This window comes from Telopea speciosissima, chromosome 3, assembly GCF_018873765.1.
Source record: "Telopea speciosissima isolate NSW1024214 ecotype Mountain lineage chromosome 3, Tspe_v1, whole genome shotgun sequence".
Taxonomy (NCBI): domain Eukaryota; kingdom Viridiplantae; phylum Streptophyta; class Magnoliopsida; order Proteales; family Proteaceae; genus Telopea; species Telopea speciosissima.
In genome coordinates, this window is record NC_057918.1 from 54,662,115 (window position 1) to 54,689,941 (window position 27,827).

The 27,827-nt window shown below is 39.2% G+C and overlaps 1 protein-coding gene across 1 annotated transcript; it reads left to right on the forward strand.

The window, feature by feature from the left end:
- The first annotated feature begins 198 nt into the window (after positions 1-198).
- LOC122656076 (la-related protein 6B-like) lies at positions 199-27,170 on the forward strand. Its single transcript, XM_043850511.1, has 10 exons — positions 199-874; positions 8,842-8,923; positions 23,275-23,369; positions 23,515-23,586; positions 23,991-24,070; positions 24,160-24,259; positions 26,111-26,158; positions 26,242-26,310; positions 26,516-26,665; positions 26,750-27,170. Exons 1-10 carry the CDS (start codon positions 434-436, stop codon positions 26,996-26,998), a joined length of 1,386 nt encoding a protein of 461 aa, XP_043706446.1. The 5' UTR covers positions 199-433; the 3' UTR covers positions 26,999-27,170.
- Positions 27,171-27,827: the final 657 nt, after the last annotated feature.

A 27,827-nucleotide genomic window follows, 5' to 3' on the forward strand; every position in this document is an offset into this window, starting at 1 on the left:
TAGCTCACAGTGGGATTCAATTGTAAGGGCATTTTACTAACACTGTTAGCTTCAAAGGGTACGGTTATAATTGGCAAAAGTTCAGGGGAGGTCTGTGTAATTAAGGCTTAGGTCAAGAGAGTTCTGTGTAATTTACTAAAAAAAAAAAAAAATCTTTTTCGAAATAAAAAAAACATATTTACCATTTTAGCACTCGCTCGTCGTCTGAGAGTAGCATCGTTTCCCATCTCTTACCTATAAATAAATAGTCCTGCGAAGCTCCTCTTCCCGAGAAATTCTCTACATTTTCTCCGCCCTGTGGGGCTCTCACTCTCAGTTTGCACTTGGCAGCACTCAGTAGGATCATTTCCAAAATCATCGTCACTTCAGTCTTCTGTCTTCTTCTCGAAAAACCCTGGAGTCTTTGAAAAAACCCCTCGTAATTCTGTCAATAATGGCGCACGAAACCCTAGCTGAAACCCTACGATCTTCTGTAATTCTGGACGATGGAGTCGGTGATCTATCTTCTTCACCTGATGCCGTCTCTTCTGATCCTTCGCTCTCCCGTAGCGTCTCTCTCAGTCGGCTTAATGCCGAGGCTCCTGAATTTGTTCCTCGGACCACGAATCGGGTTGATCTGCAGCAACAGCAGCAGAAGCCGCGGCTGGTGATTCCTCATGGACCTGGTCCGATGCACGTCTTTCCTTCACCAAATTCTCCATTTCATGTTCAGATGCACAACCATGTTGCGCTGCACAATCATGTTCAGTACCAGTACTATGGTGGGTTTGGAGAACAGGAGAGTCTGCAATCTCATGCTCCGCCCGATCCGGATCCTGCCCCTGATACGAGAAATGGGCTGTCAGAGGAAGCTACCCAGAAGATTTTGAACCAGGTCAGTGATTCTACATAAACTTGTTCTTCATCATCCTTTTGTTCAAAATTCTGTTCACAATCTTATTTATTTTTATTCTTCATTAATTGATTTTATGGGAGATCGCATAGTATTTATTAATTGTATGTATGGTCGAGCGGGTAGACGATTGAACTCAATGTTCTTGCTCTTCCGTTCTCTTTCTTTGAAGACAGCTGGTGTACCATGCCAAGGTTCTTTCTTTTTGTTTAGTTAATCTGTGTAAATTGTGTGGGCTGGTTGGAACTGATTGAGTGACCACACCCTTCTTTCGTGGGGTTCTGTTACAAAGTTGAAACGTTAAGTGAGCTTAATAAGGGCCAATTAGACTCTTGAGTATGCTTTTCTTGGTTTGAATTTGAAGCAGGGCTCAGCAGCAAGTTACATTTCTTATGGTAAGTAATCGATGTAATTTCATATATGCCACTTTGATTTTTGGTATTTATCTCCAATTTTGGATTTGTGAACTCAGGATTATGGTGATTAAGTAAATAACTAAAGGCTAGAGGTGCTTAATTTTCAATCAAAATTAAAGAACTTGGGCAGTAACAAAACTTCAAGATGGAAGCATTAGCATAAGAAATAACTAGAAGATAATATTAGAGAAACTAGCCTCATTTATTGGTATGAAGACTTGAACTTTAGTGAGCTCCCCTTATGATTAATAATTATGGGGAAAGTTTTTATTGTCTGTGAGATACTAAGAGAATATTAATTACAATTGATGTCATTGATGCTCTACAAGAAAAGGACAAAGGATGGAGTTTGGATAACTAGACGAGGGTTAAGGCTATAGAAAAGCGAGCATTGTGATGCAAGGATTACTAGAAGAGGGGGATTATTTGAGGTTAAAGGGAATGCAGATTTTGGTGGGATAGCAACAGGGTGGGGGAGGGAAGAAGTTTGATAGTTAAAAAGGATTCTGTTGAGAAATCTTATTCATTTCTATGATTTATTAAAAAAAAACTATCTACTTACTGAGTTGGCGTATGGAAGATATAGAGATAGCAAGAAGGATCTTCTTGTGGTTTTTATTGACCTGGAAAAAGCCTATGACAGAGTCCCTAGAGATTTGATCCAGCATGTTGTTGCGAAGAGAGGGGTGTCGAGTAAATATATAGATGCAATTAAAGATATGTATTAGATGTGGTGACTAGAGTGAGATCTGTGGGAGGCTAGAGCAAGGAATTCTCAATTACGGTTGGGTTACATCAAAGATCAGCCCTAAGCCCATATTTGTTTGTGCTTATCATGGATGAATTTACCAAGAACATCCAAGACGAGGTACCGTGGTGTATGCTCTTCGCCAATGATATCATTTTGATGGATGTGACAAAAGCAGGATTGACGCTAAGGTAGAGCTATGGAGATCAACCTTGGAAAGAAGAGGTTTTCAGATTAGCAGATCAAAGACGGAGTATATGCTGTGTAATTTTAATCATACTATGATGGATATTGACATGGTGCGAATTGAAGAAAGATAGATACTGCAAAGGGACTGTCTAAGATATCTGGGGTGAATCTTAAATAAAGGTGGCATAGAGGATGATGTTTCACAAAAAATTAAAGTGGGTTGGATGCAGTGTAGAGGTGCGTCCAGAGTGTTGTGTGACTGACATATTACTTTAAGCTTACAGGAAATTTCTATAGGACTGTTGTACGACTGGCTATGATGTATGGGGTAGAAAGTTGGGCAGTTAAGAAGTGTCATATTGAGAAGCTATGTGTAACAGAGATGAGGATGTGAAGATGGATGTGCGGAAAAACTAGGAAGGATAAAGTAAGGAAGGATTGTATTAGAGTTGACTTAGGAGTTGCCCCGATCAATGATAAGCTCCGAGAGAGTCGTTTGAGGTGGTTTGGTCATGTTCAACGGAGATCTAGGGACGCTCCAGTAAGGAGTGATATGATCCTGATTGAAGGAGCTAAAAGAGCTAGGGGCAGGTCTAAAATGACCATAGGAGAAGTTGTGAGGAAGGACATGCATAGTCTAGGTCTTTTACTTAGTAGCTAACCCCATTTAGCTGAGATTCGTACGAACTTGATTGGCTGTGCTTCTCTCCTCTTACTTTCATCTTTCTCCCTTCATTGTTTTTTTTTTTGTTTGGATCCATGTAGCCGACCCCATTAAGTTGGGATAAGGCTGAGTGTTGTTATTTTCTAAACTACAAGGTGACCTTAACCCCTGAGTGTGGGTTCGAATCGTTGCGTCTCTTGAGTGCTACATCTTGTATCTTAGACCTGCAATCTTGTTCTCTGCCCAGGTTAGTTTCAGAGATTTAAAAAAAAGTTTAGACCCCAAATCTGGGGCTGATTTCTTAGGGTTCAAGAGGGCTAGGGTAAAACTACTGAACATTAAAGTATCGTTAAGATTGGTTGAGTAAAGACAGATTTCTTTACACTGAAGGCTAGATTCCACTAATATTTACTTGGGAGCCCTCAAATTTCAAATTCTCTTCTAAGATAAACCCAGTCTGAATTCCAAATTCCAGAAAGCCCCTTCCTCAAAGATAATTATCTTTTGACCCTAAATTCTGTTTTGCCTTTCCATAAGTGTCAAGAGTCCTGTTCTGAAATTATGTTTTCCCTCTGAACTGTTTGATTCATAATTATATTAACTTGGGATGTGCCCATAGTGACCTAATTAGGGTTTTGAAACCGTAGGTTGCAACACAATGCCTCTGGAAACATGATGGTTAATATCATAACTAAATACTACAAAACAGGATTTTATGAGAGGCCAAATTTAACCTGGGCAATACCAATGTAAAAAGAATGTTCCCAGTGAGAGGTTGTGCTTAATAAAATGGGATTTGACTGTGAAGCTACCAGAATTATCCTTGACACAGGTCAATCTGTTCTCTCTACTATCTCTGGTGTTAAAGTTTGTGAGCAGATAGAAAAGCTGCTATAACCAACGATTGTAAGTTTGATACATCCCATCAATACTCATTCTTCTCCTAATCCTCCAAACCACTACAAAACTCTAATTCTCCCACCCATCTGTTGAAACCATCCCGTCTCCCAAAAATCTTAACAAACCATTCAGCCAACAAAACCTTCCCATAATTGGATAGAGTATTCTCCTGCCCAATTGGAATTCTCGAACCAAGCTGTTTTCCCATTACCCCATTCAAACCACAACATCCTACCTATTTCTGGAGATCATTCCAATATCCAAATTCTTCACAGACCAATCCAACCATCAAAACCACACCAAACCAGAGCCAAATTACCCTCTCTGCCCCTATAGTACTTGATCCAAACCCTAGTTCCATCCTCCCACTCTAAACCCTAGATTGCACTATTTCACTCTTTTCAAAAACCCCAAACCCTAACCCTATATTGCTGTTAATTCAATTCCGCATACTCCCTCCATTAAAACATCTTAGGACCTTTACTGTTAGACTCCCCTACCTTGACTTGACATAACCCTAACACCAAACCCTAACCCTAATTTCACAAGAAACTTATTTTGACCTAGCCGATTCACCTGTTCATAACAGATCTTGGTTTATTGTCTCCTAGTTGATCCCCTACCAATCTAGGACTATATCACCTATTCTGTTAAGGCCACAGCCTATTGCAAGCCTGTCAGACCAGTATATATTGGGTATCTTCTCATGAGATTTCATCCATAGTTGGGACCCACCAGTTACTCTATTTGACTGGAGTTTCAGCTTCAGTCAAGCTCTGGTTTAAGAGTTGTAGATTTACTCCCAACCAACTCTTAAACAGTTCTAACTCCTTTTCTATTTTGAGATCTGTTGCCGCGGAGAAGGGTTTTGAATAATTACTTATCGGGGCCAAAATTCCGGAAGTTAGAAACGCCAAAATGGGAATAACACTTGATATTATTAGAAATGCACAGAAAATATCATATTTGTGAAGCAGAAACATAGAAGCACTCCTAGGAATGTGGAAAATATACTGGATTAGTCCATTCGAGTTGGAAATGTCAATTCATCCATAACTGCTTATTCGAGACAACAATGACTTTTGATCCTGAGCCTTTCAGCTCAATCTTGGGCATTGTAAAAATCCACCAGAAGGGTCTGGACTCTGTAATGCTTCACCTGGAAGCAGTCGTTCGTCACAGGTTTCACCTTCCGAAGGCGCCCCTGTGTTTGCTTTTTTTTTTTTTTTTCTTAAAATTTTTGGCGGACGCCTCCTTTTAGGAGGGGAACTGGTGGGGGAACCACTCGTACTAGCACTAGCCCTAGTTTATAGCCCCTTTATTCTGATTTTTATTATAACTCTTTCCATTACTGAGATTTAATTTCAGAAAAGTCCATATTTCCTTTATTTAATTACTTTCACGTCCTTGATTCTCTTTCTTGCCCTAAAGAGGTCCTAACTGTTCTGATTATTTGCGTAGCTGCAATTATTCATTCAATTTGAGTTATTTTGTCATTTGTGGGCCCATGGCAATACAAATTTAAGGGTTTCAGAATTGGTTTCAGAGTTGAAATTCCCAGAATTTAACCATGATAGGACCCTCTCACATCACCAACCTTGAGGTGCACAACTTGTATAAGGAACTCGTAAAGAATCAACAACAGACTGAACAAAGATTCAGTCCAGATTCCAAGAGCATTTGGTGGCCATAGCAGCTCTCAATTCTAGGATGGACTTAATTTTGGAGAGCCTAAATATAAAAAACAGACCAAGCAAGACCGTCTTGCTACCCAATATGGTACCTTGCAGATTGTTGATGGGCCTTTGATACAGCAGTCCTAGCCAGGTATTCCCCTGGATATCACACGACAGTTTACAGACATGAATTATGTCATCAAGGTTGAGGTTCCCAAGTTTGATGGTGAGAAAGGACCCAAGGATTTCCTTGATTGGTGGTTTGCCAAAATTGAGAGAATTTTTGTCTACAAATCCTTTTTATAAGAGAAGGTGTGTGAGCTCATCCCCACCAAGTTTACTGTGTCTGCTTGCTTGTGGTGGGGCGATGTGCTACAGTCAAGGTTCATCAAGCGACTTGGACTCGTCACTAATTGACAGGTTATGAAGTAGGTATTGAACAAGAAATTAGTTCCTCCCAATTACGAGAAGGTGCTCCTCCAAGTTTGTTATCTCACACCATGGCATTAAAAATGTAGAATACCTACATGTAGTTTCACAAGATATCTCGGGCCTGTACTACCGAAGTGTCCCTGAAGGGCAAAAATGCAACGAATGCAAACATAACCATATTTGGACTTCACCATTGATTAAAAACACAAGTAGATGTATTAACTATATGCATGAAATGACGTTCCGGGTCTGACGAAGGGGATCAAATGTATTTTTAAAACATGGGTACCGTGATAATATGGGGATTGACAGGGTTTTACCTAAGCTATTGCACTGGCCTCTTCTCGAGTTGTAGGTCCAAAACCTCGCACATGAATCTTCTTGAAGAGTTGCTTCTGTGGGAGGTTGAGTGCTCGAAAAAATCAGCAGAATTAAAATTTTCTTCTGCCCCGGTATCAATGATAGTATGTGCATTCGTAGAACCATCATCGTGCAGAAGAATACCCTTTTGTCTGAAGAAGGGAGCTTTCTCAGCTAGTCTATTTGAGAATGATGCGAGACTAGTGGAGTGAGTTTCAATCTCATCATTAGAGCCATTATTGGTGATGTAATCTTTCTTGCCACAATTATGGTACATGATGCTCTTCAACCACTCACTACCTCTGATAACCTCCGCCTTCCTTTCTTCCACTCTGTGAGGTTCAGGTTTCTTTTTTTTGATCCGGAGTGGAGGTTTACAAGCTGAAGAAGTTTTGAGCATGTTCTTCAAATAATCGTACTTCTCTTCATCTCTCTTGTTATAGACAGCTGTCACATCAATGGACCTGAAATCACCATTGGCCAGCTCTAGTCAAATCTCAGTATTCAGCCCATTGATATACCTAAGAATCCATTGTTGATCTCAATTTGTGAAATTTTATTGTGTAGGTACCCACATCCCTAATTCCTTGTTGAAAGTTAACCAGTTTGTGAAATAACACTTTCTCGTATTTAGGAGGGACAGATTTCTCATTTAGAATTTGCTTCATGGCCTGCCAATTAGTAACATGTCCAAGTCATTTGACAAGCTTCTAATGTAGTACTTCATCCCACCATGAATATGCATATCTAGTAAACTTGGTGGGGATGAGCTCACACTTCTTCTCATCCGGAAACGATTTATAAGCGAAAATCCTTTCAACTTTATAAGCCAATCAAGGAAATATTCGGGTCTCTTTTCACCAATGAACTCTGGAAGTTCAATCTTGATGCCATAGTCCACGCCAGAAAATTTCCTAAGACATCCTGGGGCATAGTGGGTTACTGCCTCTGAGGCGTATCTTCGATCCGTAAGGTACTAAATTTAGGAATTGGTGTCGACTGTCTAGATTCTTCTTGTTTGTCTGTCTGTCTCATGAAGGCATGAGACTCCATAAAGAGGCTTTGTGTTTCTTCCATAAACTTATCAAGTTTAGCCTCAGTCTTCTATTGACTCTCAGCAAGTTCCTGATATAACTTGTGTAACACAGGATTGGTGATGTGAGATTGCCCTGTCATGGTTAGAAACTAAAAAAAATTCGGCTTTGATACCAATGATGTGATCCCGGGGTTCGAAAACCCCAAATTATTGGTCGCTATGGGCCCACCCAAACAACTAAAACCCCCAACAATAAGGATCAATAGCAATGGCAATTCTGTAAATATGGGGAACAGTTTAGGGTTTTTGGAAGAGGGAAACAGATTCAAATTTAAATTGGGAATGAATACTTAAGTGGAGGTTATTCAAGGAATCTAAATCGTAGATGAACTAAGAACCACTTTTAGTGAATGAGGGTTATTTTTAAGGTAGAAAGTTCTCTGTCCGGGAGTGTGACCTATGCCAACACTCCCATGAGTCTATCTCTCTCCTCCCCATTTGAAAAGACATCTCTGCCCCCTTGTTTTAAGGAGGAGAGAGATAGACACATGGGAGTGCTGGCGTAGACCATACTCCCGGACAGAAAACTGCTTCCCTATTTTTAATTATAATCAGCAGTGCCCTCTTCTTCTACTACGATAGAACAGAAAGAAACAGCGGTAACCCAACTTCGTTTCAGGTGCGATATGAAACCATTCCAACTGAAATTTTAGGATTAAGATCCTAGCCCTCAGCCCTTATGAATATATCAAATATTAGGCCAAATAATCAAATGCAACGATGATAGGAATTAGGAAATCCTTGAAACTAACCTGGGCTGTAGTCACAGGTTCAGTTCTGGTTACTTTGTAAAAGCTCACAGTAGGGTTGCCCTTTTGAGTCCAAATTGAACAGAATAGATTTCCCACAACAGATGTATTGATGCGCAGAATCTTTGGTTGAAAGAACATGAATCAAGAGAGATCAAAATCTCTTTTACAGTACTCAAAACTCACACCAGAATACAGTACACCAATAAAAGAAACATAATAGGAAGAAAGGAGAAGAATCGGCAGAAAAGGAAAATGAAATAGTCAACAGAAGTGTTGGGAAGAACACACCTAGGGAAGGATTCGGAACTGAATTGTTGAAGGAGGGAGAAGGCATAGGTTGGCAACAGGCAATCATGCAACAGCTTCCAAAAATTCCGCAGTTTCAATCCTTCCAATCTGAGTGTTAAAAGATGGTTTACATGAACATTTAAAGATTCATAACAAGATCAAACTTATTCAAACCCAACTACTGAAGTAGATTTTGATTCAAACTCCACAACACTATCTCCTACGACTCTATCGACTTGATAAAAGATAAACGGAAATTACAAAAGTAACCCATAAAAAAATAACCTAAATATTCCTACGTTTAATGACATCATTTTCTATCACAGTTTTTGCATGTCTTTCAATCTATTTGGTTACCGCATAATTTTCAATGCTATTTTCTCTATCTGAACATTGTCTTCTGCTCTGCTTCCTTGGAAACATTGCAGGTTGAGTATTATTTCAGTGACGCAAACCTGGCTACTACTGACCATCTGATGAGGTTCATCAACAAAGATCCTGAAGGGTTTGGTAAGATGGCTGCTATCTTATTAATGCAGGTCCTTCAAGTTGGTTTGATTTGGTAAATTATTGAATCAGTTATTGGATCCAAACCAGCTCTTGCATGTGGAATTTTCTGGTTTCTCTAAAATCAGGATTGTGGGGTTGTTAAGGACACATAGTTTCCTATTTTAGTTATTATTCTACTGGTTAAGAAAGGTTGAATTATTATTCCTAATTTCCAACATTAATTTATTAAAAGTCATAATCACAGCATGCGTATGAAGGTAATGTTAATCTAGGTATGAACTAACCTAACCCCAGATAGGATCACAAATACAACCCCAAACAGCCAATGTTTTCCAGACTTAATAATAATAAATAAATTTGGTCTAAACAGAAAGTAACAGTAGATTAAACTAGTCCCCACAACCCTTAACAACACCTAACACAAGTGTTAATAACCCCAGCTCGAAGGGAACCACAAGCAGCACCTAACAAGTTTGCTGCAGGACTTAACCAGGGGTCAAAACCCTGAAAAATCTCTATAACCCAGTTCAGCAATAACAGCCATTTGATGGAGTTTGGGTCTTAAAGGGGGGTGATTAACTCCAAAAAATCTCAGACCAAAGTAATGGATAGATGCTGAGATATCACATTGACATGAAAATAGAAACTAATGGTGATATACAAGCCCAGCTTTCTGATGTGCTCCAATCAGTATCGAATGGGATGTGTTTTGGATGTAGATTCAGTCTTCCAAATATCAGTTCCGACCAATGGTTCAATATGCAGATCTGAGGATTCGAAATTTCTGGGTGAAAACCCAGTTATGGTGAACCACAGGTTTGTTTCAACTTCTCCAATCAAGCTGCAGCAACAGCAGGCACTGCTTCTGTGAATCTCCAGCAGTAGTAGCAGCCTTCGATTGGAACTTAGATGGACAAATAACTCACTGATCTGGTGGCAACCACAAGGTATCGATTGGGGAAGAGGAAAGGGGGAGAAGGATATGACTATGTCATCCTAGGGTCTCACACCCAAAGGTCTCTCACTGGTGCAGCAGGCTGCATGTCCACTCCACTTTCTAGCTCTACAGGCGACTCTCCCAGGTGGTGATCAATAGTATAATCCTCATCAAAGACATTTGGCTTGCTCTTCTGGTTTCGTACTACTATAACTTCTTGCATCTCTCTAGCGATTGCTGCAGTTGTTTGTAAGCACTTTGCTACATCTCCATACCCACCAACAAAATGTTGCTTAAGCCTTTTGATCCTTTGACATCTTTTCCACAAAGTATACTTCACACTAAGTTCTTATCTGCAAGATCTGGATAATATCCATACTTCCACCCAAGGTCTTTTGATTTGGCCTTCCTACTTGGATCTTTGCTCGGATCAGTTACTGATGCTCCAGTGTTAGCAGTGGGTCCTCCACTAGTAGGTCCTCCTCTACCACTAGCATCCATTATCTACTTCGATAAACTAGACAAACACATCACACAAGAAATGCAACATTTGGAATAAGCAAATAAGCAACTAGGAATTTACTAAATATTACCAGATTACCAAATATAAAACATTGCAATAAGTAGTGTATTTTATAGAACAGAATAGGAATCTGTTATTGCTTACACCAGTAACATATAAGAAACAAACTTGACTGTCTCAGACACAAGGCTTAACATATAAGACAAGGATAGACATATAGTTGATCACTTGATCTGTAGCAGTTTCAGATAAAGCAGCAACAGGAGAAAAATAAAAATTAGTGTGAGGAGCAGAGGAGGAAGGGGATGTGAGGCTGTGAGCAGTGTCTTTAGAAGCAGCAACAGGAAAAAAAAAACTTAACGTGAGGAGCAGAGGAGGAAGGGGATGTGAGGCTGTGAGCAGCTTCTTCAGCAGCAGCAGCAACAAGAAAAAAAACCCTTACCGTGAGGACTGAGGAGCAGAGGAGTGAGGCTGTGAGCAGCGACTTCCATGGTTTGAGGTATCGGTATCATATCGCCCGTATCGGGCGATACATACTGGTTTTTCTAGTCACAAATACTGATATCGTGCCGATACCGTATTGGTAGCACAGTACGGACAGGGGGTAAAAGTGTCAAAAAACTCATTTTTAAAGGAGAATCAGGGGCAAAGTTGTCCAATACAGCCGATCCAAGTTGATACCGTATCGGTTTTGCAGGTTACCGATACCCGTTCAGATACTGTGCACTAAAACCAGGGCGACTTCAGCAGCAGCAACAGGGAAAAAAAAAAGAAGAGGAAGAGTTTCAGACTCTCAGCCACAGCGAGTCGAGTGACTATCAAGTGAGTCTCAGACTCTCAGCCACAGTGAGAAGAAGAAGAGAAGAAGAAGAAAAAACACACACACATACATACCGTGAGTTGAGCTTGAGCCGGAGGAGGAAGTCTGAAAGGTGAGCTTGAGCTCTGGAGGAGGAAGTCTGAAAGGTGAGCTTGAGCTCTAGAGGAGGAAGAGTTGTTTCTCCGCCAGATGGAACATTCCAAAACCCTAGCTTGACAGGTTGTGGAAGAGTTGGAAGTGTTGAATGGTTTCTTTCACAATTTGCTCGAGCCCATTAGGTTGTTTCCGATTTGTTTTTTTTTATTTTTATCCTTCACTTAAAGAGTTGATCCCATGCATCTCTCACACTTAAAAAACATGCACAACATCAAATAGGAATGTTAGAATAAGAATAAACTTAAAAAAAGAAACAAAACAGAAATAAGGTGTACGACTTGCTCAATAAGTCGTCCTAGACGTCCAAGGCAACGCCTATTGGACGCCTTGAAGACCAAGGCGTACGCCTTGTGAAGTATACATAGAACGTTGTGCGCCCGCCTTCAAAATAACGCTTGGACGCCTGTACAACTCTGGATCAGTCTCAGGTGGATATACTCAAATCAAGGCTGAAAATAGATAAAAAAAATACAGTAGCCTGATGCAGGTTTATCACCAAATTGGGTTTCTTTCCCTAGAAAAAAGTCTAGGGTTGGGTTATAGACATGTTGGGCCCTTGATCCCATGGGTTTTCTATGTAATAGGCAACTAGTATGGGCCTAAAATATGGGTACTAAGGTTACATACGGGATTAGTTAGTAGATTTCTTTTTATTTGGTTAGTGGTCATGTGATCACTTAAGTGATAATGTGACTTGGTTTAGTGGTCGTGACTATTTAATTTAATTGTTATTTAAGTTGGGTTGGATTAGGACTCTATAAATCCAGCTATGTTTTGAGTCTATTTCTTTTAGTATTTCAGTTTCCTAGTCAGTTTAAATTACTTAATAGGTTAAGGATTGGGTTAGACCTTTCCTTTTTAGAGTAGGAGTCTATTTTTGAGTCTTTTATATATAAGGTTGTAAGGTGGGCAAGCATGGAACACGAATTTTGATTAATGAAAAGCTTTTGCTGCTCTTCTTCTCCATTGAAGATTTTTGTATTGTGTTTGATCAAGGCCATAGTTCAAGATCTCGTGATATCTCGTCATTTCGGGTTGGTTGAGATATCCGAAATTTACCGAAATTTTGTCGAAATATGGTATTTTTTCTGCCATATTTCGGCAGTCCATCTCGGTGGGTTTTTAGCCATATTAAGGCCTGATACTTCATGTACACCCTTATTTAAGCTAAATAAACACATTTAAACCTTCATATTGCAAAAAAGTGAACTCAAAGTGGTGTTTTGGATTTGCACCCTTGATTGACAATATACGGTTGGACCCTGATGTATAAATAGTTAAATACACATTGTAAAAGTACTCGAAGATATAATAACAACTTTAAACAAAGTAGTGAATAAAAAATAAAGTCAAATGTAGCCTTTAGTTTAAACTTTAAACTAAAAAATTCATAAGTGCATAAAGTCATTAGTTCAATACTCAATAGTCAATACACAAAGTCACAAGTTCACAACTCACAAGTCACAAGACTCACAACTCACAAGACACAACTGTCATGAAACAAATCCTATAATAATTGCTATGCCTTCCTGGATCGACCCCACTCATGCTCCACTGGAGTCGACGTCCATTGCTCTCTGTCTGAAGGACATACGTGGACCACAGTATAGTTTCGGAGAAGAAACGAGTGTAGTCATCCACAATTGCCATGTAAATGGAGTCATCAACATATTGAAGGTAACCTATCCTAGAATATTGGTGACCAATCTGTGACTGTGAAGGACCATAACTACCCACTGATCCAGTATGATGTGATGTTGGTGCTGGTAGCATGTATGGTTGGTGAGTTTGGTAGCTAGGTATGAAAAGATGTCGTCCACAAAAGATGATCCAGTACGCCCTTGGGGTTGGTACTGGGACTGGGAGTCATAGTCCCCAATGAACTGTCTATATCCATATCCATATCCACCTTGAGGTTGTGATGCACTATAATCCGATGACGATGGAGTGGTATGTGCGTCAAAAGATGGGGGCACGCCAATGCCCACTCGATCCTCCCTCCCTATCACCCATACTCATTCCGCCAATAGAGCTAGATAACTCATCAATATCCATATAATCAGCAGCCTGTGTTTGCTGATCCCTATGCTTCCTGGTGTACATGAGGGTGTGGGTGCGGCTTCACGTGCATTGTGGTTCGTATCTTGTGTGGCATGATCAAATTGTGTTTCTCCGATGAATCGGACTGGCTCTATAGGCGTCGTCTGCTCGTCTACCACATAATGCTCTCGCATTCCATCAAATTCTTCACCACCACCACCGCCATCATCATCACTGTCATCATCATTACCATCACCATCACTTCCATTAGTTCCAGTCTGAGTTTGAGTCTGATTCCTACCAGTACCACCTGAGGACCCGGACCAGTCATCATCCTCATTAGCATTGCCACCTGTGGGCTTGAATGGTATGGGTGATGCTTCTCATGTGTGTATCTAACCCTCTTCAGCCATATAGTCATCCTCATCAACATCCATCTCAGAAGCTATCACAGGGTCTGTCCTACCTCCCTCTTGATCTAACATCGGCTCACCTCTACCCCTCACCCAATCCACAATAGGGTCCTCATCATCTGAGTCAACCTGAAAGATGTCGGCAAGGTCAATAGTGCCCCTTTGTCCCTCATCTCCCATGCATATGTGTTGTAGTTTCAGCCTCAAGTTGTAGTGCACATACACCATGTCAGATAGACATTCGGAACCCAATCTGTTGCGCCTCTTGGAGTGGATGAGTGAAAACGTACTCCAGTTCCTCTCACAGCCAGATGCAGAACATGTTTGGGCAAGGACCTTGATTGCTATTCTTCTTAAATTCTCAGCCGATTTCCCATACAACACCCACCATTCAGCTGCATTACAAGTTTACAACAAAAAAAGACGTGTCAAAATTTTCACAACTTTCAACTTTCAATACATATGTAATTTAAAAGAATAAGATATTGAATTGAGTACTAGCATCACCACGTGCTTTGCCTTGTACTGCAGCATCGGTTCCAAAACTCCCCAATGCATCCTTAAAAATCTTCATCTCTACCCATGTGGAAAACTAGTAATGACTCATTAACTAATTACTACTTACTAATTATATTCTAAATGAATTATAAGACTCACCTCATTGTTGCATATAGATTGTAGTCTACCATTTGGCTCCAATTTTTTTACTACTTATTTCACAACATCAATAAGTTGATTATCCAACCCAAGCCTATTATTATATTGATACTTGGGGTTCAAGTAGTATGCTGAAAATTTACATGTAGAAATGAGATATTGTCAAATGCATAGGTAATTAGTAGTATAACTAAGATATGAATTAATTACATAAACAAAATTACTCACCAGCCTTATGTAGTGGATGCATAAGTTGATTCTCCCAATGAGCATTAATAATATCCAAGAAGTGCTTGTTACTACGAGGAGCCTCATTGTAGATACTATCCTTCATCAGGTCAATGGCAGCATATAGGACTAGCATGGTGGGGCCCTTGAGAGCGGAGTTCGCTATATGTAGAACTTTAACTACTGGCTCTAAAACTTTCACCACTTTACCTAACTTTGTCCAAAATTCCTTAGAGGATATGGTTGCCTGTGCTCCCCTCCCACTTGCGGTATAGGAACCCTTCCATCCAAACCACTCTTGAGAAGCAAACATAGATCTCAGCCCAACCTTCTTTGTCTCAAAGCTTTTTAAGACAATGTAGTTTGTGGCAAATCTAGTGATGCCTAGTCTCACCAAGTCACCCCCACATTTTTTCCTCAATAAATTTAGTGCAAAAGAATGGTTGTATACAAAGTCGGTGACTTGTCTTGCACCCACAGTCTTCACCAACTTTAACTTCCCATATCCTTCAGCATTAGATCAATGCAATGGGCTGCACAAGGAGTCCAGAAGAGCCGGTACTTACTGTTATTCATCATCTTCTCACCAGCCTTCTTGAAGTTGCTTCCGTTATCCGTTACAATCTGGATAACGTTCTCTATTCCTACATCTTTTTCAACCACTCTTCAACAATCTATAAATGTATTTTGCATCTTTTATGTCTTTGGATGCATCCACAGATTTGAGGAAAACTATCCTCCCATCACAATAGACCATAAAATTGATGATGGACTTTCTTGTAGGCCCAGTCCAATCATCTGCCATTATAGTCACCCCATATGTCTCCCACATACTCCTCATTTCACCAATGTACTCATCAATCTTAGACTTCTGTTGAGGTAAATAAACATTTATTACCTCATATGGGGTGGGTCCCTTGAACCCTATGCTAGCCTCTGCAATTGTATCAATCATGGTATCATAATGGTGGCCTTGTGCGGTGTTTGCTGGGATGGTATGGTGTAGCATCCACTTAGCTATTGACTCTTTCACTAACCCCTTCATTTTCTTTCATGCTCCTTTGATTTTTGGTTGAGTGCTTCCCTTCTTCCTATGTAGTTTAGGATCTGATGCTGATGGTGGTACTGGTACCGATAGAGGTGTTGGAGTTGCCTTCATACTTTGTGATCTTTTAAAAGGATTCATCTGGACTTTCTTACTGCTCCTCCACTACGCCCTACTGTCTGTGCTTGCTGATCATCTCGAAAACTAACTTTACTCCTCAAAACAGACCGTCGAAAGTCCCTAGCCTCCTGTGGTGTTTGTATATCATCAGGCACATAGATGGGGTCATCGCTGTCATCATCATCAGAGTCATCACCATCATCATCATCAGAGTCATCACCATCATCATCATGGTATTCACTTTCTCCTCTTCCCATTAAACTCCTCACTGCCTCCTCAAGTTGTTCCCATACCCGCTCCTCTTCCCATTAAACTCCTCACTGCCTCCTCAAGTTGTTCCCTTACCCGCTCCTCTTCCCATTAAACTCCTCACTGCCTCCTCAAGTTGTTCCCTTACCCTCTACTTGTCAGCCTTCCTCTTATTCTTTCCCCTTAAGCTGTCACCAACTTCCCTAGCTACTTGAATAGGGACCATATGGTAACCTATAACATCTTTAGATCCTCCAGTCAGATGTTGTTTAAGTCTACTGGACCCATCTCCCAAAAACTTCATGTGACAATAGTTACATTGTGATTTTCTCTTATCCCCATGAATTGGAGTGCCATGTAACCATGCAATGTCACTCCTAGGCTGCCTGGCTGGCCTCTGCTCTCTTTGCTCCCTCTGCTCCCTCTGTTGACTACTTCCCCCTACCTTCTGCTTTCCTTTCGCATGTTGTCTTTCACGATCCACCATAATAATACTTGTTTACTGCAATGTAAGTAAAACAAATGATCAAAAACTTAATGTAGAAGCACTTCAATTGAGACTTTGAGGGTACTAAAACAATTGTATAGCTATTTAATATTTTTCCCTTAACCCTTATATTTTTCTCATAATTAAAAATAATTTTTTATAAATAATTTTCATATAAATATTGACCTAACACAACAAAACCGAAATGTTTAAACATAATATATATCTAATGCACTTAAAAAACATGTAGAAATTACTTTCATATTTTTTTATGATTTTTCAAACCAAAACCTAATATTTTTCCTTATTTATTTCTTTTTTTTTTATGTTTAAATATTTTTCTTAATTTTTGAAAATAAAAATAATTATTTATGGGAAGAAAAATATTTTCAACACTATGAAGCCGTAGGTCGGCCATTGGTGTCTAACATATATTTAATTAATCCCCATCCAATTTATATTACCCTTAATTTTTTCCTATTTTTGTTGTAGGAAAATCAATTTTTAAAATCAGAAAATAAAAAATATAAAATATATATGTAAAAAAAATTTCAACACCACCTCTGGTGTCTAACATATATAAATATCATCACCATCCAACAACTCTTGAACATAGTATTTTCAAAAAAATAGTTTTAGAGGAAAAAAAAATTACCTTAAACAGTGAAAAATTCTTCACAATCTTGGTAGGAGGTGTTTCCGACGTGTTTCTGGCAATGATCCATCAAAAAAGATGAAGAACAAGGCATTAGATGCTTAGAATCCAAGTTGGAAGAGTGGAAAAGAAGAAAAAACCCCCAAAATGTGCTTCTGCCCAGCTCTCGGTCGATATTTTGACCATTAGCAACGAAATGTGGCATTTATAAGGGGGGACTTTAATGAGTCACATTGGGGGGGTTTGTAACATTTCAGCAATATTTCGGTATATCGCCAAAATATGCCAAAATGGTCTGAAATATCAATGATATATGGACTTTTTTCATTTCGCCATTCCATTTGTCTCAGTAGGCTCGAAATTACTGAAATTTATCGATATATCGGCGAAATTTGGCGAAATTTTGAACCATGATCAAGGCTGGTGGGATTGGCATTTGATCCGATTGACATCTTGCGGTGAGAAGTCCGGGTGGTTCGTTGGTGGGATTGGTGTTTGATCCAATCGACACCTTGCGGTGTGCAGCCCGGGTGGTTCTTTTGAAGCTCGCCTTTAAGTTCTTTGAAGATCTCCTTCGAGTTTTAGTTCAAGACTAATTTTTTATTCAAGTTTCAACTTCCAACAAGCTGCTGCTAGAGAGTTTCTGCAACAACAGTAAGTTAGAAGTGATCCCCATCCCCTCCATTCTTCTTCTAATCCTCTACAGCCCCAACCTTAGTTTTCCCCCTTCTGTTTTTAATTTTCCCATAACCTAAAACCTGCAACTATTCTTCTTCCGTTCTAGAAGGTCACATGCAAGGTTATTTTCGCGAGAATTCTGCCCAGCCAAATCTAACCGTTAGAACCTGCTAAAATTTTGATTAAATCTTCCTCAAACCCTAAGAGAGACTCGATCCAAATTTCATTACCATCCACCAGCCGATTGTCTAAAATTACATTTTTATCCTTCTCTCCTATATCTAGTAGGAAACCTCCATAACTCCAGATTTAACCATCTGATTTAGCCGTAACTTTTAGCATATATTACCCTCCACCCTACCCACACTCAACCTAAATATGAAGCCCATTCAACTACCTGATTTCTTGTTACTATAAACCCTAGATTCCATCATCTTTCACCTTTCAAAACCCTAAACTTAAGTTGCTGCCCATTCAAGTTTACACACTTCCATCCTTCAAAACATCTCAGGACCTTCACTAATAGATGTCCCTATACCTGCCTAGCATAACCAACATCTCAAACCTGAACCAAATCCTAACCCTAATTTCATCAAAAACCCTAATTTTTACCTAGCCGATTCACATGTTCATATCAGATACTGGTGTACTGGCTCCTAGTTGGTCTCATACCAATCTACGACTAAGAATTCAGGGATTCTCTGATGAAATTCAATATCGACAGAAAACTTAAGAATAGCAGTGAGATAGTAAGGATTGAATTTCTTGAGTCAGGGAATAATCAAGCACAGCAGTAGCAATCAATGAGAGATTCGCACAGTACCTTAATCGCAGGGAAAACAGAACATAAGATAAGAAAAATAGCTAACTATGGCTTCCCACCAAAACAAGGAACAGAATCTCACTGCCCTCTAAGGATCTCTCACCCCTTACTGAATTACATAACATCCATTGAAGAAAACGTCAAACGTTCATTCATCTAAATTGTCTGGGGCCTTGGTTCATTGCAAGCTATTTATAAAACTAAAGCATATTCTCAATCTGATTAGGAAAGTAAAATCCTATTGCTAAGCAACATAAATAAGAAGCATAATAATAAAATGAAACCTTCTCACACAGTGAGGTAATTCAAAGCCTATTAAACAATTTATAATTAAAAAGAACTAATTAACTAGCTTAATTATTTTAGGCCCATTAAAGTGGGGATGTAATCAGGTACCCGAAAATCCGAATTCAATTCGAATCCGTATTTGTTTAGGGGTATCTGAATTTGTATTCGAATAATCTAGAAAAAAATTATCCGATCTGAGTAGATATCCAACTAATGATATAGAGGGTTTTTGAAGATTCAACAGGCTCTAAAGAATGAGAAAATGAGAATAATTAGACGAAAACATGCTTTGAGAGAATCCTATCCGTTCAGGGGAGGAAGGTCTGGGTTACACAAGGCAGAGATGTAAACAGATAGTCGAAAATCCGAATTCGATTCGCATCTGTATCCGGGCAGGGAATATCCGGATCTGATCACATCCGGTCCGTTTACATCCCTTCATTAAAGTGGACCATTACAATGGAAACACATGGGATCAAAGACCCAACACAAGGCTTATTTCTAATAAAATAAGCCCATTTATGTGAGTCATCTGCATCATAAACATCCCATGTATGTCCATGCATGTGTACCAGTACTCTAGACATTATTGTGCATTCACCCAATTATGAGTGGAAAATACATGGTTTTGTTAAAAAGAAACAAAAACATGGATGACTCAGATTTGCCTTGTGATTTTCATAAACATCACCTTCCATTATTACATGGATAACTGCTATTATTATTGTTGTTGTTGTTGTTATTGAGGTCTAAATAGTTGCTGGCAGGGATCCAAAGTATCTAAATCAAACCTGCAGATAATGGGCCAAATTAATGGAAAAGTCAGGCTTTCTATGGAATACAACTGGGGCTAAATTTAATTCTGATCTTCTAGGCAATGTTCGCAATTTCAGTCCAAACCATTGCAATCTTGCAAATTATTTTGGTCTTTACTGAGGTCAAAACAAAATGGCCTACGACTCTGCAGGAATGCAATGTTCGAATGAAACATTCAGGTTTCGGTCAAAATCTTGGTAGGTTTTGGGTTTCTGTTTCGTGCTGACTGAAACACTACAATGGTCTTACATAAAAGCCACATTTTGAACGAAATGGGGGTTGCTGTTTCGATTGGTTTTGCCTACTTTTGTATGGTTTCGACAGAAAGTACTAGGATTTGAGTTTTTTGCCAAATCACTTGTAAATCTTGGTGGAATATGTTGGAAATTACTACAACACATTTAGAGTGACGATTTGGAGTATTTGAGCGAGATTTGTTGAAGATTCAAACTTTGAGGTATACCCTTGTCCCCTAAAAGTTATTTTTTGCAAAAAATAGGATAAATATTTAGTGGTTAGACTTCAATTTTTTATATATTAGATATTGTAGGCCATTCTACAACTTCATGGAGTTGTACTTAATTTTTTAGTTTTGAAATTCATTTTTTTTAAAAAAAATTTGGGTAAATTACACCACAGGTGCCCAATATTGGTGCTCAATCTTTGAAAATTGACCTCTTAGGTGTCTTTTAAGTTAGTCCTACTCTAAATTTCCATATTTATCCCTCTCAAGTCTCAACCCCATCTTCAACTCCACCTTCCCAACCACTGCCGCCATCACTATCGCCTCAACTACTGCCCACATCAAAGAATCCTTAAAAACATCAAAAGGAAAAGACCCGTGTTGATGGTGTGATGGGGTTGGTTCTGTTGAGAACATTCTTTTACTCTGTAGGGAATGAGAATGACAAGGAAGCACGCCTGTAACTCTTTGATTCATGTGTTCTTCTATGTATTTTATTTTGGGAGATGTGGAGTTCGTGGACCGCTCTACTGTATAATCTATGGAGCCATGACTCATGTAGTGGCTATAGCTTGTACAGGATTGGGTTCCCAACTGAGGGAAGAGATGGGATTCCAAGGCTTTGTGAAGGAGATATGAGAGACACCCATGTTTTGTTTGTTTATATGTGTGTGCGAGAGAGAGACCCACGTTTTGTTTGATTACATGTTTGATAGAGAGAAGGACTTGAAAAAGGCTGATATGAGTGTGTGTGGTCAGCTTTCGACTAAAAAAAATTCGGAACAAGTGTTGTGCGTCTTTGCCATCATTATGCAAATCCCTATAAGCTACAAGACAGCCTTCATTGTATCTCTATTCTATGCTTCTTGCCGCACCCAAAATCGTGACTTGGAAATACGGGTTGAAGTATTTCCTCTGCTAAGGAAATGTGTTGAGGCAAAGAATGTCATGAGTAAAATCTTTGGATATTATTGGTTTTCATGTTTTGGTGATTACTTTCTATTTGTATATGAAAAAGCTATAATGCTCTTCCTAGTGCTTTAATGGGTATACAAATTCCAAGCATTGAAAAATGCGTTCTTAGCTCAAGCATTAAACTGGAAGATTTCAAGATGCTCAAGAGACTGTGTTATGGATTGGTAGAGCTCAAATTGGAAGATCAAGTCAAGTCATCCATGAGGATTCAAGCAATTCGAGCCAGAAATGGTAGATTTATTTTGGCCTGCTTGAATGTATCCTAGGTGTTTTCTTTCATCATGTGATATCTAGATGATCTTAGGATGTAATGATCCTAAGTGGTCGAGCTCAGCTAATCACCCATGGACTTAATATGGAAAACCTAAGATAGGTGACTTATAGTGTAGATCAAACAAACTGAACCTAAATGGTTAATATCTAGACTTAGCCCTATGGTAACATAAATGGACCTTATTTGGTTCACTTGGCAATGTATAAAAACCTATTGGCAAATATGTCCAAGTGATGTACTTCAAAATGAGAAAAGGCCATTTACTACACTGGCAGCCGACTTGCTTTGAATTGAGTAGATGACCGGTACATGATCCGCTGGTTACTGAAAGCACCCTTATGTAGACTGATGCAAGGTCCGTCGACCAACAGATTGTCCAGACAATGTCTGAGAAGTGTTCTTCGTAGCCTATAAGGTGGTGGCCGACCGGCTTTGGAAAGTGGTCGACCAATGTTAAAAAAATAGATCCAGTTGAAATAATAAACATCTAGTTTTTTGACTATTGGAATATTGCCTGTAAATACTGGAAAGGCTCGAATTTCAATTGAGAGACTTTGGGCAAATACGTGGATAGCTTTTTCCCCCTTCCTTTTTGTTCAGATGGTTATAAAGATCTTCATATTTCTTTGCCTTTGGTTTCCCCACAATCTTCTTAGCTTCATTTATGGCAAATTTATACCTCTTTAGACCCTGTACATCCATAGTCCTTTTCCATTTATTAAAACTAGCTTTCTTCGTCTTAATGGCTACCTGAACCTCATTATCCGACCATCAAGTCTCCCTAGTGGACTGACATTTTCTTTTCAATTCTCCTTTGATTTCTTTAGCAACCTTCTTGATTCAAGTCGTCATTCCACATCGTGTTGGTGTCTCCCTCAAAGTCTCACTTTCCTTGTTTGACCACTTTTTCAGTAAATAAATTCAATGCATCTCTTTTTTAGCTCCACCACTTTATCCTTGGGCAACGGGGCTAATTATAGTGCCTTCATATATGTAGAGGGAAAAAAAAGATTAATCTTATCCTAAACTAACTAAACTTTTTACTCTTAAAAGAACTCTAAAATATACTGTATTTAAGACAGAAGGTTGAAACGAATAGGGCTCTATCCCTTCCACACAAAGACAATAAACCTAATCAAACTTTACCAATTTAAAACAATTCTCCCTTGATTAAGGATACACTAACTAGGCTACTGATTAGGTCCTACGAGGCTAGACCCTTTAAATAAAAGAAACTTTGCAAGGCTTCTTAACTGCCCATGCTTGGACCTTATATTTAGGTCCATTACAAAGAAACCCACAAAATTAGTAAGCCCAACCCCAGTAAATTAAAGTAGGCTCTGTTGTTGATGCACGATTGCATTATAAATTCCCACCGCCATTTGTGCTATATATCCAATGGGGGGAATAAAACATGATTTGGTATAGTGTCTGTCACAATATGTTGAGAAATGCAAGGTGCACTATCCTGCATGGAGGAAACCTGGCTGTCCTCTTGACGTCAGCTGTAAGAAATTTTAAGATGGGTTCCAAACTCCCATTGGCAGTTATCTGCTTTCATATAATAGGCTGTGATTTGGCATTATTCAATTGCATGTGATTGGGTTAATCTTACCACCTGGCTAGTTCATTGTGTTCTGTTTCTCTTAATTTTCTTGAATACTTAGTCTCACTAAGATGAGACCATCTTCTTGTCTTGAACAGTGCCTGTCTCAGTTGTTGCATCTTTTAAGAAGATCAAAGCCCTCATCAGTAGCAATCACCAACTTGCGATGGTTCTCCGGACCTCATCAAAGCTTGTAAGTTCATTCACCGACATACTTCATGATTTATCTGTACTTATGATTTCTGTTAGCACTAACTCTTGTTAGATAGATTTCCCCTTTTTGGTTTTGTCTCCAACCAAGCCTTAGACCTCACATGTTACTTGTCTACACATTGTAGGTTGTTAGTGAAGATGGAAAGAAAGTTAGGCGTCTGCATCCAATGACTGAGTCAGACATGGAAGACTTGCAGGTTCTTGTGTTTCCTTATATTTTCGTCATTTACTTTGATATGCTTGCTTTAATAAAAATTAGTAAAAGAAGGATTTTTTTTATTGGGTAATATTCTGTAGCACTACCTTATTTATTTAGGGTCTGGTTTTCATACACAGTCATGTGTATACATGGTCACCCTTCATCGTGTTGGGGGCAGAAATTGTATTACACAGTCAAAACTTTGTGCCTATCCATCGGCTGAAGTGACAACCGTGTACGTACATGTCCGTGAACAAAACTTTTTCCATTTATTTTTTTTTATATTTTTGCTAAAAGTTTGGTATCTGGCAAATTATGATATATTATTTTTAACGTCTATAAATGTATGAATAAAGCACTAACTTCTGTTATTTTTTAATCATATGCATCTTTTTTGTGCAGTCACGCATTGTTATTGCTGAAAACTTACCTGAGGGTCATTCCTACCAAAATCTGATGAAGATTTTCTCTGCTGTTGGGAGGTACTGAACTTGTTGCTGATAGAAAAGTCCTTCGACCTGTTGATAACCATTGCAGGAAAGTAATTATGTGAACCGATTTTTTCTCCTAGCGTGAAGACGATCCGCACCTGTCAGCCTCAGACTGCTAATGGTGGTTCTGCTGCTGCATCAAGAGTGGCAAAACTGGATAACATGTTTTTCAGTAATAAGGTTTGCATTTTCATTAGATACACACTTGTTGGTCGTTTTATTTTCATTTATTAGGATGTAATTTTGTTATTCTAACTGTCATTTAACTTCAGGTATGTGGTTTTACTTTATACAAGTCTGAGTTGCAGAGTTTGATGTTAATTCAACATTTATAGGGAAAGGTCTTTGGTTCTACAATTGCAGAACCTTGACCCTTGTCTTGAACACTTCAATTTTTTGAGAATTGTCATGTAAAGAGGGATCAAGTCGCACAACTGAATGAGTCTGCCTAAGATTTTGCCTCGGCTGAAAATAGCCGGATTGGTTGACCCTATGTTTACATCACCTGGATGGTTCAATTCAAAGTAGGAAATGCACCCAAGTTTTTTTCCATGTTTTGTCCATCGATCTTGTCTTTTCTGTTTGAGTGATTAGCAAAGGAAGAACATATTTGTTGAAGCCGACATATGAGCCATATAAAACGGGTGACTATGAATCATTAATTGTCTGATGATTGTCATATTTTAGCCTACAAGATCACTTTGTTTTGGGGTTGATTCATTAGTCATTATTTTGTAGTACATGGTGCTTGCGTCTAGAAATGAAATTGAGGGGTGGAATTGCAATTTTGTCTTCATTTAAAATATCCTAGGAATCACAATATAGATGGTCTCTGTGAATTATGCAATTTAGGGGGAAGGTATATTTTCAATTCCCACATATCTTAGTTAATGCAGGAATCAGGATAAGGAACTCCTCCCATTCCCTGCCCACCTTCAACGACTTATGAGGAACCCCTCTCTTCTTGGTAATCCTCCCCTACTTGTCTCTCTCTCTCCCCAGCAATTCAAGACTTCTTCATGTTGGATTAGTCTTCTTTGATGTGGTCATCCTGAGGCAGCGGAACAATCAAAAGTTTGGTTTGTGGGGCTTCAGTTATTATGTTGAGTTTTATGATAGATCTTGCCCTATTTATAAGATATATCTAGGGCTGTGGGTTGGTGGGTTTGGAAATAAAAATTGAAGGATACTAATCAGAGGCTGGTTTAGGTAACAGCAGAAGGATGCTTTTCAACACCAGTTTCTCATTTGAAACCACCATGATAGGTGATTCAATTCATGCCAACTGAAAAATAAAGCTACGAGAATTGAAGTAGGAGCTGTCATTGGGTCATTATTTGGATAGGCTCGTTTTTCTTTTTTTCTTTTGGTTATTGTTGCAACTTTTAGAGGGCGGGCCATGGTGCAACGGTAAGGTTGCTCCATTGTGACCAAGTGATCACGGGTTCGTGTTTGGAAACAGCCTCTCTGAGAAAGCAGGGGTATGGCTGCGTACATTATGACCCTCCCCAGACCCCGCAGTGGCGGGAGCCTCGTGCACTGGGTATGCCCTTTTTTTTGCAACTTTTTTATTTCCTTCGTAAACTTGGGGATAAATATGAAAATATTCCAAGCTTCATCCAAACAAAGAACTTTAAATCTACATATGTATTTCAACGGATTCTTAAACGCCATCCAAACAATAAAGTTTCAATATTCATATTTCCTAATGCATAGACATCTAAGTAGCCATGAATCATAGTTCTATTGATATTCAAATGTATGCCATTTTCAAACATATTCTTAGTGTGTGTGGGAATGCTTAGGGTACTGCCATTTTTTTTGGTTAATGTCCTGTTAAATGTTTGTTAGCAGCCCAACCTAGGAGTTTAAGAGAAGTAGTATTGTAGTTGCACATGGTCTCGTGTTGTATATATCCTCTCCTTGGTCCCAATAGTTAGTCAAGGTTGTATGCTGTATGTCTGTGTTTTTCCTCGTAACATTTTTGTTAGTTTGGACTATGAACTGGACAACTCTTTGTTTCACCTGTAGGTGCATGCATTTGTGGAATATGAGACTCTGGAGCTAGCAGAAAAAGCTGTAAGTATTTTCAGTTCTGGACTCTGAAATTGATTGTTCTTTTTTCCATTCTGACAAGCCCTATTTGCTTTTGTTGTTGATAGATTGCTGAGCTAAATGATGAGAGGAACTGGAGAAGTGGTCTGAGAGTCCGACTATTACTTAGACGGACGGTATTATTTACTTCACGCAAGAAGAGGGGGAAACACTTTTCTATCATAAAAAATAATTGGAATTCAACTTGTTTCAACTTTTAAGTTAGCTGGGATAATTTATTTGATTGGCTTTACCAACTTTTCTCAGTTCTAACAAATTGGGTCAATCAGAGGTGTCTTTGTTGAGTTTTAAGTCTTCGGGATTTGTGGTCTGTTGATACAGTCGAAATCTGCTCAAACAAGAGGGAAGAAGGCTGCATATGAAGCAGAAGGGAATGATGAGGAAGATGAAGAGTGTGCATCTGAGCAGTCAAATGAGAAGCAATCTGAGGATTCTTCTCATGCATCTGATGCAGTATTACATGAGCACTTAGTAAGAGGCTTCTTTTCCTATTGTTGATTTCCTTGCATTAACTTTTGAGATCTAGAGACCTGAACTACTGCTGTTGTTGGTCAGGGTGAGGAGGTACTCATTGACAAGGAGAATGGGCCTAGGAGATCCCGGGGACGTGGCCGTGGGAAGGGACGTGGCCGGGGTCAACCACACAATAACCGTGGAAGTCATGCTGGTACTCCCCCGTCAAATAATCTGATCCACAATGAGCACCAGACTTCGACCAAGCCACCTCCTGGGCCTCGCATGCCAGATGGTACAAGAGGATTTGCTATGGGTCGGGGGAAGCCAATCACTGCCAACAGTGGTTGAGAAGTTATTTTTTCACAGGTGACACAGTCTAATGTGTGCATACACTACTGATTATATCACTATATGTGGTTGGGGTGTGGAGTTGGGGGAATGTATTTTGTGTAGTTCATTGTGCGTAGTTTTGATGGCATGGTTTTAGAAGGGGCTGTCAATGCATTGTTGTTGGGTTAAAGGTTTAGTTGGGGTTGGGCTGGGGCTTTTGAGTGTTTCTTTTTTCGGGTTTCAGATAAGAGCAAGGCAGTAAGCAGAAGCAAGCAAAATATGATTGTGCTAGGATTGCCAGTGATTTTCTTCTTTGTTTTTTCCCCCTTTGATATATTGATGTAAAAAAGTTTAAAAAAAGAGGGTTCGGGCGGGGGGATTGAAGGGACCAGATTCTCTCATTACATAGTAAAGGACTATGGACGTGTGCATCCCATTCTATTTTTCTTTCGGTTCTATTCTTGGAAGGCCATAAATACCTCTGGTTGCTCCAATGGTCAGAACTTTATTCTGCTGCCTTGGAAACCACTTCTCAAATCTTCTATTCATAGAAGGCCAGGACAAATCTGATACGTTGAACCTTTTTTTTTTTATGAAAATAGAAATTCATCGAAAGCAAGTACATAACGGAATCTATCTGAATGTGTGTTTTTTCACTCTGCTTAAAATAGCGAAGAATGTATCCAGGTATGTTTTGGGCGTTTTATGTACTTTTTGTCAGTTTAAGGAACTGTTGCATTTCATAGAAGGGTTGGTAAGGTGGATTGGACGGCTATACATTTGTCATATGGTCCTTGAATCTCTAGATATCAATGTGGTGCGTGTGAGTCGAGTTGTTATTGGTGGT